General features: G+C 39.4%; 1 protein-coding gene across 1 annotated transcript in view; it reads left to right on the plus strand.

Moving 5' to 3' along the window:
* Positions 1-8,301, plus strand: part of klf5a (Kruppel like factor 5a) — a 61,579-nt gene extending 53,278 nt beyond the window's left edge. The window contains exons 4-5 of the mRNA XM_057847795.1: positions 7,032-7,118; positions 8,145-8,301. Of these exons, the coding sequence (XP_057703778.1) occupies positions 7,032-7,093 (62 nt within the window). The 3' untranslated portion in view covers positions 7,094-7,118; positions 8,145-8,301. The remainder of the gene's footprint in view (positions 1-7,031; positions 7,119-8,144) is intronic.
* The last annotated feature ends 4,475 nt before the right edge of the window (positions 8,302-12,776 follow it).

The raw sequence follows: 12,776 nt of genomic DNA on the forward strand, positions 1-12,776 counted from the left end.
AACTAAAAACATAACGAAATTAAATTGCTATGGGATCGGAGACCCGAGGAAGAGAGTCCATCGTCCATCTTTGGAAATGTGTGGTTTATATTGTTGCCGATTTTATCGTCCGCAATTGCGGAAACAAGGTTGTAACTCAAAGCAAAAAACAACAGAGGGATGCGTTCAAGTTTCTTATTAAATACAAACAAAAATACAAGCGATCGCGGAAAAGGGGGAATAACACAATGGGTCCGTGACAGTAGGTCGACGGGGATCAATAATACTAACCTAAGCGTTAGGCAGAGAGACGATAAGACAACAAAACAAATACAGTACACTCCAATACTACCACAATGTAGGGGCAGCAGAGATGTCGATTGGCGCAAGTAATATCTCGACACCCTTCTCTTGTATCGCCTGGGCTTAAATACAGTCTTGAGCTTAAATGCTCACTCTGGAACAAAACATGATTTGACCAACATTGTGACAGTCAATGCCAACCAAAAATGACATAATGTCCGGTTTATAAAATCGCGCCAGCAGCCTTCCCCGCACAGAGAGCGCTAGTGGGCATCATGGTACAAGTCTGTGAAAGTGTGCGACCCGCGTCATTCTCGAGACATCTCCACATGCGTGAAAACAATGAAGCGAGAAAAACCCGCGTCACCTTACACGGGAATTTCCCTGAATATGTGTGTGAAAAGGACTTATTTAAAGTAAACCGAGGCGATCCAAGTAAAGGGTGCCGAGATATTGATTTGCCGGTTGCCATTTGACACCTTGAACTTTCAAGTCGCATTGCATTTTGTAATTTCACCCCTGCTTTGGGTTTTGATCATCTGCCACTTTCGTTTTGAATTCCTCTGTCTTGTGCAGGTATTTGAGTGTATTTTTAGTTACCGGTAGATAGTGTTATTGGCTTTCTGCCTACCACCTTGTTTAACCCTCACGTTAATAGTACTGATCCCCTTCGACCTTCTGTCACGGACCCGTTTTGTTATTTCCTCATTGTCCACGATCGCATGTTTTTGTTTTGTATTTACTTAACAGATGAATGCATCCTTCAGTTGTTTGTTGTCTGTTTTAAGGTCCAACTTTGTTTCCGTATTTGCAGACCCTAACAGCCGAGGCACGAAGGCTGATGATGTAAATATCATGAAGGGTCGATCGTCATTTCCTTTCGCAGTCAAACAAAAAGTGGTAAACAAACATCGCAATCATTAACATGGCAAACTGGAAAGAGCTAAATTAAATTGGAAACAAAATGAAATTAAATTGCTACTGGATTGTAAAGCTGAGGAAGAGCCAGTCTATCATCCATCTTTGGAAATGTGTGGATTATTTTGTTGCTGATGACCAAAAATGACTTAATATCCAGGTTATAAATCCTCGCCAGCCACACATAGAGTGTCGAGTCGCTAACATGAGACAGGTCTGAAAGTGTCCAACCCAGGTTATTCCCAGGACATCTCTCCATGTCTGAAAGCCTTGAAAGGTGTAAATCCTGCGTCATTTTACATGAGAATTTACCGGGATATAAGTCTGAAAGGGGCTTATGTGTGTTAGTAAGGACAGACTTACCTGGGACAGTAAATGAACAATCGCATTTAACAAAATAACTTACAGTAATGACAAATTTTGGTTTAAACTTGTTAATTGCTTGACTATTAGATATATTTTTCAAAACAACCTTTTTTACTTTTGAGGTATAACTTTTTTCTCCTAGGAAATTCTTTTGCAGGCAGATAATTCCAGAAAATGACTACATTTCACTAATTTGAGGCCATTTATTTTCTAGAAAATGTTTATCTAAGTCCTAATTGTTTGACTTCTTAGTTGGTACATTTTCCCAGAAAATATTGGTTGACCTTCAAATTGTTTCATAAAATCTTGGTTGAATTCTAACTTGTTTGATTTTTTAAAAAATAATTTCAAAGCCTGATTGAACTCATAATCCTTCTGATTATTTAGTTATTTTACGAACAACTTGGTGGAGGTATATTTTCTCCTCCCAATTTGTTCTCATTGTTTGACTTTTGAGGTAGATTTTTTTTCTGAAGTTCTTGGTTGGACTCCAAATTGTTTGACTATTACATATATTTTTCAAAACAGCTTCCTTTACATTTGAGGCATACTTTTCAAAATCTGGGTTGGACTACAAGTATTTAACTATTTTCTCCCAGGAATTTTTTCAAGAAAACGACTGCATTTTGTTTTTATTGTTTGACATTTGAGGCCATTTAGTTTCTCGAAAATGTATACCTAAGTCCTAACTGTTTGACTTCTTAGTTGGTACATTTTCCCAGAAAATATCACTTGACCGTCAAATCGTTTCATCTAATCTTTTTTTTTTTTGTCAAAACCTTATTGAACTCCTAATACCTCTGATTATTTATTATTTTACAAATAACTTAGTGGAGGTGTATTTTCTCCACCAAATGTTTTGTCATTGTTTGACGTGTTCTTGGTTAGACTCTAAATTGTTTCACTTTGAAGATATAATTTTATTTTCAAGTGACAAAATCTTGGTTGAACTTCAATGAACCTAACCTAACCTAGCCTAGCCTAGCCTAGCCTAGCCTAGCCTGACCTGACCTGCATGTTTTGGTCATCCATGTAGGAAGTCATAGTACCCTAAAATGATATTTGAACCTGGAACCTTTGAGATACAGATGCCGTTTTGTTTGCAAATCTCATAATCTCCTAGTTCTACTACCACTTCAAACAATAATTCTAAAAAAAAATGTATCTTTGACTGCAATGATGTTAAACAGATAGCCGTAACAGCACTTTATTGGGAGCAGAGATTTCCTGTCTCAAAATGAACCTTAGGGATCATAAAAATGTATCAAGCAAATAACAATCAAACTTTATTTTCAGTACCCCCAAATCCCCTCACACCCACAGAAGAAAGCCATGGAGGCTTTAGTTCAACTTGAAGTTGGATGGAAATTGATGCAAGGCTTCTCCGCTTTTAAAATGGAAACAAATGACACAACCTTTCGCTCATTTTTCCCAAACAGGTTAATGTGTTAAAGGAAACTGCATAAAAAATCACAATGACTACAGTACAGTCCTCGAAATGTGTCTTTCACTCTACTAGATGATTCATTGAAACAGCTTCTTGAAAAAAAAAATGACATTAGGTGCTAAAAGTAAGCTGTAGTACAGCAGACATCGGATAGAAAATCGGCACAAAACTCCGTGCACAACTTTCCACCTGCTCTCGTGTGACTGAATGAACTTCTCAGGCACCCTCGAGGCCGTTGCGGGATCTTGTAAATGTGCTGACGATTCCCCGCTGATTCGAGGAGGCAACGAGAAAATGATGATGGCGCAGCATGCACGCACACGTACACACCTGGACATGCACGCTCTTGTCAGGATAATGGAGAAGCGTGTAATTCTCTTTCCTGCTCGTCCTCATCTGTCTCCACACATTTGATATACATCATATGTGTTGGGTAAGGAAGGCCGCTTGAGCATTGACTGCATGATCTGGATGTCCATCTTAAGATTGATGTACTTGTTTGCTCTTTGTTCTCACAATTCAGTGCACTAGTTGAACAATTTTGCACACGTATAGGACAACTTTGTCGAACTACTGTACATGATACTAGTGAGGGAAAACTTTGCACAAGTTGACATCTGCGAGCTAATAATAGGAGAATTAAGGTACATCTTGTGAAGCGATATAAAACTTTAACTCCAGTGATAAAATTAAAGCTTTAACTTTGTAAACACCAGTGTTGTTAATGACGGCGTTTCTAATGGCGTTATCTTTTTTCAGTAGTGAGTAATCTAATTAATTACTTTTCCCATCATTGCAATGGCGTTACCGTTACTGAGGATGTGAAGGTACGCGTTACTACGATTGGGTTAAATGAGGAGCAAGTTATCGATTTCATCACAGCTGCCTGGGAGATATCATAACGGGAGTGGGGAGGAAGGAGGGGGATGGTGAGGCCGTTGCAAATACGATGATGATTGGCTACGTGGCTCGGAGCGTTAGCATAGCATTCGCATTCTCATTAGCATTCAGCAAGCGTCATCTTAAACTCTTGGGCAACTTTTTTTTTTTTTTTTTTTAACATACAGTACGTAACATTCAGGCACGTACAATTAAGTGAAAATAATGTACTGTTTTCCTGCTGAGTGTGCATTATCATCACCAATTTGCCGTGATCTTCATAGATGCTGCAATATCATAACTAAAAAAAAAAAAAAAAAAAAGTTGTCACTTGCCCTAAACTTTTCTTGAATGACTTATCCATGAACATTTAATCAAAACGACTAGAGCAAAGATAGGAATAGGTAAGAGATGCAGAGCCTCACATATGGAGGACCAAAGCTGTATTTATAGTCGTTTATATTTTGCCTTTTATTGATTTATTTTTAATTACTTTTATTTTTAATTTTGGCAGCTTTGGTCCTCCATACTCACATGCATATTGAAAAATATATCTATATATACAGTGGGGCAAAAATTAGTATTTAGTCAACCACTAATTGTGCAAGTTCTCCCACTTGAAAATATTAGAGAGGCCTGTAATTGTCAACATGGGCAACCCTCAACCATGAGAGATAGAATGTCGAGAACCCCCCCCCCCCCCCCCCCCCCCCCCCAGAAAATCACATTGTTTGATTTTTAAAGAATTTATTTGCAAATGATGGTAGAAAATAAGTATTTGGTCAATACCAAAAGTTCATCTCAATACTTTGTTATGTACCCTTTGTTGGCAATAACGGAGGCCAAACGTTTTCTGTAACTCTTCACAAGCTTTTCACACACTCTTGCTGGTATTTTGGCCCATTCCTCCATGCAGATCTCCTCTAGAGCAGTAAAGTTTTGGGGCTGTCATTGGGCAACATGGACTTTCAACTCCCTCCACAGATTTTCTATGGGGTTGAGCACTGGAGACTGGCTAGGCCACGCCAGGACCTTGAAATGCTTCTTACGAAGCCACTCCTTTGTTGCCCTGGCTGTGTGTTTGGGATCATTGTCATGCTGAAAGACCCAGCCACGTCTCTTCTTGAATGCCCTTGCTGATGGAAGGAGATTTTCACTCAAAATCTCTCGATACATGACCCCATTCATTCTTTCCTTTACACAGATCAGTCGTCCTGGTCCCTTTGCAGAAAAACAGCCCCAAAGCATGATGTTTCCACCCCCATGCTTCACAGTGGGTATGGTGTTCTTCGGATGCAATTCAGTATTCTTTCTCCTCCAAACACGAGAACCTGTGTTTCTACTAAAAAGTTCTATTTTGGTTTCATCTGACCATAACACATTCTCCCAGCCCTCTTCTGGATCATCCAAATGCTCTCTAGCGAACGGCAGACGGGCCTGGACGTGTACTTTCTTCAGCAGGGGGACACGTCTGGCAGTGCAGGATTTGAGTCCCTGGCGGCGCATTGTGTTACTGATAGTAGCCTTTGTTATTGTGGTCCCAGCTCTCTGTAGGTCATTCACTAGGTCCCCCCGTGTGGTTCTGGGATTTTTGCTCACCGTTCTTGTTATCATTTTGACGCCACGGGGTGAGATCTTGCATGGAGCCCCAGATCGAGGGAGATTATCAGTGGTGTTGTATGTCTTCCATTTTCTAATAATTGCTCCCACAGTGGATTTCTTTACACCAAGCGTTTGACCTCTTCCAGATTCAGTCTTCCCAGCCTGTCGCAGGTCTACAATTTTGTCTCTGGTGTCCTTCGACAGCTCTTTGGTCTTGGCCATAGTGGAGTTTGGAGCGTGACTGACTGAGTTGTGGACAGATGTTTTTTATACCGATAATGAGTTAAAACAGGTGCCATTAATACAGGTAATGAGTGGAGCCTCCTTAGACCTCGTAAGAAGAAGTTAGACCTGTTTGAGAGCCAGAAATCTTGCTTGTTTGTAGGTGACCAAATACTTATTTTCCACTGTAATTTGGAAATAAATTCTTTAAAAATCAAACAATGTGATTTTTAGTTTTTTTTTCCACATTCTGTCTCTCATGGTTGAGGTTTACCCATGTTGACAATTACAGGCCTCTCTAATCTTTTCAAGTAGGAGAACTTGCACAATTGGTGGTTGACTAAATACTTATTTGCCCCACTGTATTAGGGGTGTGACGATCCACACATGTCACGGTTCCGTACATACCTTGGTACAGGGATCACGTTTTGGTGCAGGTTCAGTACAACAGGAAATGCAAAAAGGCTTTTTTTCCTCACAGCATTTGAAAGTTAACGTTTTTATACCATTACACTGTTATATAAGTGGAAATTTTAAATTCAATAAATTAATATAAACATTTTTTATGTGAAAGATGGTATAGAATGTATAATGTAATAGCATGTAGGACATGAAAAGTAACGTCAGTTACTTTGCTGAGTAACTGATTACTCTTAAAATGAAGTAACTGAGGTACAAACTCATTTACTTTTTAGGAGAAATAATTTGTAATTATAACTAATTACTTTTTAAAAGTAAGATTAACAACACTGGTCAGCACCAGAAAAACTTCGAGGGAGACAGTTACTAGTGTGCTGCAGAAAGAGCATACTTGTACATGAACTTCCAGGATATTAAACAAATGCTCAAATGTCTTTCTATAATGCTTGTGTGCTTTATGAAAATAATCAGCCCCCACAAAAGCCGCCCCCTTCCTTCCGATGACCAAAAACATTATTCTATTATACGACGATGTCATAGCTAAATCCCCTTGATGCCTGATCCTTTCACACCTACACACTCGCTCCACATGTGGCTAACATACACATGCACGCACACATGTATGTGAAGGGGGGTCTACGATGACCCCAGCCTCTCCACCCCCTCTCTCCTTCCTTGGCAGCTGCATGCAATTGGAAGTATGCAGCTCATTCCACCCCCGAGTCCCTCTAACATCATCATGTTAATAGGCTAATGGCTGCGCTTTGGACCCCCGGTCCCCACGTTGGTTGGGATGGGATCTGAGTGGGAGAGAAGACGTTCCATCTGTGTGCGCGCACACACCGCCTCCTTTACAAGTTGCTTTTCTCAGCCAAATTGTTTTTTATTGGCGCAGGTGATGCTTACCAGTTGACCACTGTCCAGACCAGAGTGCTCCCTGTGGTGACCTTAATGTGACTTCTGACCCCAAATTGGTGTGAAGGTGAGTGTGGAAACTTGTAATCACTTGCTATGATGGCGGTCATGGCGGCCAGTGACTTTAGAAAGCTATGCTGTCCTAAATCCTAAGCGGGTTGTTAGTGCACTCGCAGCCGGCCGAGGTGCAGTGGGCAGGTGGGCGCAACACACTTGACCCCCCCCCACACACACACACACAATTATAGATTTATCGGAATATCAGAGAAACGATAATTGGTTAATAAATACTTATCACAATTGATTCTAAATATATCCAATTGTAACAGCCCTAGTACGTGCCCCGCAATTGACTGGCAACCAGTCTAGTCCAACCTCAAGGTACTGTAATTTTAGTTTTTCTCAGTCGCTTTGATTTAATAAACAACAAATAAAAAATTGAAATTCTCAAAATTACTCTTCAATCTTCATAACATTGTGTCACTTGTGCACCTTAGCAAAGTAATTGAGATTTACTTTTCATGTTCTACACATTATTACATAATAAAGTGGGATGAAAAAGTATCTGAACCTTTTGGGATTTCTCACATTTATGCCTAAAATCACCATCAAATGTGATCGGATCTTTGTCAAAGTCACACAGATGAAAATAAAGTGTCTGCTTTAACTAAAACCACCCAAACATTTATAGGTTTTCATATTTTAATAAGGATAACCTGCAAACAATGACAGAAGGGGGAAAAATAAGTAAGTGATCCCTCTGCCTAATGAGACTTAAAGAGCAATTAAAATATTTTTTTACCAAACATTTTAAGTCAGGTGTGTGCCCAATCACTGATGAGTGGTTTAAAGCTGCCCTGCCCACTATAAAACACACACCTGGTAGGAAATGTCTTGATTAGAAGCATTGTCTGATGTGCATTATGGCTCGGTCAAAAGAGCTGTGTGAAGACCTGCAATCAAGGATTGTTGATTTGTATAAAGCTGGTAAAGAATACAAAACCATCTCTAAAATTCTGGATGTTCATCAAACGACAGTCAGAGAAGTTGTCTGCAAATGAACAGAGTTTGGCACTGTTGCTTCTATCCCAAGGAGTGTCCGTCCTCTAAAGATGGTGCCAGGAGTTCAGTGCAGAATACTCAGAGAGGTAAAAAAGAACCCTAGAGTGTCTGCTAAAGATTTACAGAAATCACCGACACACTCCAATATCCTTGTGCACACATCAACTATATTTAAAACGGCCAAGAATGGTGTTTATGGGAGGAGCCCACAGAGGAAGCCACTGCTGTCTAAAAAAAACATTGTTGCCCGTTTAGTGTTCACAAAAGGCACTTGGACACTCCACAGAAGTTTTGGCAAAATATTTTGTGGACTGATAAAACCAAAGTGGAATTGTTTGGGAGTAACACACAATGTCATGTGTGGAGAAAAAATTGAATAGCTCACCAACATCAACACCTTATCCCCACCATGACGCATGGTGGGGGGAGCGTTATGATATGGGCCTGTTTTGCTGCCTCAGGGCCTGGACAACGAGCAATCATTAATGGAAGAATGAATTCAAAAGTTTATCAGGATGTTTTGTAGGAAAACCTGAGGCCGTCTGTCAGACAGTTGAAGCTAAACAGAGGATGGATGCTGCAACAAGACATTGATCTAAAACAGAATGAATCAACTTCAGAATGGTTTCAGGAGAAAAAAATACACGTTCTGGAGTGAGCAAGTCAAAGTCCAGACTTGAACCCCATAGAGATGCCGTGGCATGACCTAAAGACAGCGATTCATGCCAGACATCCCAGGAATCTGACTGAACTACAGCAGTTTTGTAGAGAAGAATGGGCCAAGATCAGTCCTGATCGATGTTTTCTACATTATCAGTTGCATCTGTCATGATGGTCAAAATGGATGATCATGGATCTCTATTGAATAGTCCCACCAGCCACAACATGTATTCATCACTTCACTGCATAAGTCTTTACATGCAAAATGCATGAACATATTGTCAGAATATGTCAACATGTGTGTGCTTATTTCTAAGCATTTTTGTTACTTAGTTTACGTAACATATTTTTACCTGCAAAAATGTGTGATAGTTTGGGACAATGTGGGTTTCCACCACTCCAACATAATTGGGAATGGTTTGCAAACTACAACAGAATGGTAATGGAGTTCCTCCCACCATACTCCCCATTCCGTAATCCCACAGAAAGTTTTATTCTCCACATGGAGATAGCAAGTGTATGATCACCAGCCTCACACAAAGATGACTCTTCTGGATGTCATGAATGCAGCATGCAGTGACATCACAGCAGATGCATGAACATGCTGGATAAGGCATTCAAGAAGATTATTTCCATGCTGTATAGCAAGAGAGGACATCCATTGTGACGTGGATGAAAATTTGTGGCCCAACAGGGAGGAATGTCAAGATGTATAGAAAGAATGGGGAAAAGTCCCGACAGGTTGCACACAAAGATTAGTTTTGCCGATTGTCTTATGTTCACCTTTCTAATTTTGCTTTTGTTTTTTTTTCTTCATGATACTCAGTGCTGTCTTTTGCTTTCTGTATCGCAGTGACATGGTCTGTCGGGAAATTGTAAAAACAGTAAAAGTATAAACTGAATATTGTCCAGTCTCATGCAATCAATCTCCCACACACAAAGTTGTAAGTTGCAATTTTCATCAAAACTTACATAAACCATCTTCAGCATTAGCGTACCGCACGCACGCAATTACATATGTATGTTCTTCCACATCTTTACACGTGAATTTGGCACCAGGGACATAATTTTCGGACGAAATTGTTAGGTTTAGCTCTGGAAACATCTCTGTCGTACACTATTCCCATTCATTTCCAATTGGGGACAAACAAGAGCTTGTCCCCCCAAAAATGGCTTTTACAGGTACTCCATGTTGTTTTGCTACTTGTACGACATGTTGTGAGGATTGAACAAGTGGTTTTGAGAATATCAATTCTGATCTGAGAAACGTACCAAAGCAATTGAGAAAAACTGTATTACACAATGTAAAACACAATTTTGATACGCTCCATTTAAATAATTGGATGTATTCATAGTAACAATACCACACATGCACTGTATATTCCAAGTTCTAAATATTACAGGTTTTACGAGGACAATGTACGTCTTTGAAGATTAGTCTGGGTAAGGGCCATACACATTGCATTAGACACAAATGCCATGGTTTTTTTAGACTGGAAAAAAACAATCAACACTTGGACAGCGTGGGAGTTTTCGTGCAAAGAATCTACCATCTATAGGTGGGAATATGAATAGTCATTTGTCTACTGTATACAGTATATATGCCATGTAATGAACTAGCGAACAGTCCAGGGTGTGTGCCACTTCTTTCACCTGAGATCACCTCAAGCTCAGTTGTCGCCTTAATGAAAAACAAACACTTTAAGCGGGATAACTCAAATTGATAAACTCTTAAATGATGATGCTGTTAACGAAGGTTATATGGTGGATTGATTTACACTATGTCCAATAAGAAGAATTATACACATAACACACACCTGGCTTGAAACGTGCAGTTGAAAGAGTTTCAATTTCAGGCTTAATGAGCGTCTTTGTCGATGTCAAAGGTCCAAACGAGCCTTATCTCGAAAGCAAAAAAAAAAAAATCTTATCATGAGTCATATTTCATGTCAAAACGGCATTTTTAAAACCAGCCACGGTAACCACGTGCGGCTGTGTTGCAAGAGGGAGGGTAAACACCGAGTCGTCTGTCGGGGTTAATCATTGAGCATCATCAACAATTGCCTGCTTTCTTGGACAACACGGGGACAAAAAGGACAAACAATATCTGATTTCATATTTGCCCTTCGGGATTTTTTTTTACAACCAATGTGGAAAAAAAAAGCATGTCTCCTTCAGGAATCCTTTACAGTTATTGTATTTTTCAAGCCCCACGTAGAGACATTCCAAGCGCATGAACATTAATTGATACCTATTGTCGTGAATAAGAGGAATTCCAGATCAAAAGCGCCTCAGTGTTTTTTTGTTTTTTTTAAATTTTACAATCATTTTACAATAGATGCTGTTGTTGTTGTCGCTAATTTGCATCATATGTAAAATTATATACATGTATAAATTATTATAATTTCTTTTTTTTAATTGATTGTTTTATTATGTTGCTTTATTATTATTCCTCATTATTATTTTATTATATATTTTAATTAAATTTCTTAACATACATACAAGGAAACAAAAACTAAGTGAAAGACTTTTAAATCTTAATTAAAAAAAAAAAAAAAGTTGGCTTCAAGGGGTTGACAAAAATTGTTATGAATGTCCATTAAAAAGGTTGTTATTACGGAAAAATGTAAACGGCCTGCATAGTTTTCATGCCTTTTTGTTTGGAAACAGAAAACGTAAAAACACTAAAGAGAGTATTTACATTTTTTGTGTAAATGTTGTGTCTTGTGATATGTGAAAAAATTACTGCCTGAATAGAATTAAAGTGCCTATGACACAAAAAGCATGTTTATTTCATATTACGTGCATTATTTTATGCTCCAGAATGAAATGGAGCGCTTGGATGCGTGTGGAAGTGATTGATATATTTTATTCAATTTTTTAAAATCCCGCGCTATGAAAATGAGTGGCTTCCTGCCATTGTCTGGATTGAGGAAGGAGGCGAATGTGACGTCAGTGGTAGAGATCATCTTCACAATGCAGCCGTCACTATAGCATGCAGACGGACTGCGGATTCTACAGCAAATCAGCTGATTTTGTGGATTAATTTGTTTATTTTTTGCATCACGCCAGCCCAATATGCTGCAGGCTTTTGTTGCTACACCAGGGAAAGTGGTGTGAGGCTTTTTGGAATTCCAAAAGATTCTTGTTCATCGCAATGGGAAAAACAAGTCCGACAACCAAGGAACCATTGGACGGCCAAGGAAGTGAGTAAGCTCTGTGTTTTATACTATGTCAAATACTGGGATAATGAAAAACGTTTTAATAAGGAGGTGGCTTGCATTTTGTGGGTGACAAACCACTGAGAAGGCCACACAGCCGACGACCGGTGGCTTATCGGACACCATGTTTGCTGGCCGATAAAGGTGTGTCCACCGAGAATGGGCTATTTTCGGCATTCATTTCCGGCGACGAGAACTGCCAGCCCACCGTGACCGTAGCAAAAAAGCCGAAACTTGCTCGCCGCTGGGGCCTGGCTGATCGGTGAAGACAATCAACCCCACCGCCGTGTGTGACATGAGTCGAGGTAGTTTTGTGTGATTTTTCGTTTGCGAAAGGTGAGAATAAGTCTTGGAAAAGGCTAGCATGTCGGCTAGCTCTCATGCCTCCTATTTTGTTTACGCTCTGTCTTCCGTCTCTGAAACTGGGGCAGGGAAATGACAAAAGCCGGACTTACTCCTTTGGCATAAAAAAGCGTTCGGGAGAGGAAGAAGTCAGCAGTTTTGACCATTATGCAGTAATGTTGCCGTGTTGTACGGAATAAATGCATTTTTAATTAGGGCTGTCAAACGATTAAAATTTTTAATCGACTTAATCACAGCTTAAAAATTAATTAATCATAATTAATCGCAATTCAAACCTTGTATAAAATATGCCACATTTTTCTCTAACTTATTGTTGGAATGGAAAGATAAGACACAATATGGATATATACATTCAACTACCGCACATAAGTACTGTATTTGTTTATTATAACAGTAAATCAACAAGATGGCATTAACAT

The sequence above is a fragment of the Corythoichthys intestinalis genome, chromosome 10, assembly GCF_030265065.1.
Source record: "Corythoichthys intestinalis isolate RoL2023-P3 chromosome 10, ASM3026506v1, whole genome shotgun sequence".
Lineage (NCBI taxonomy): Eukaryota > Metazoa > Chordata > Actinopteri > Syngnathiformes > Syngnathidae > Corythoichthys > Corythoichthys intestinalis.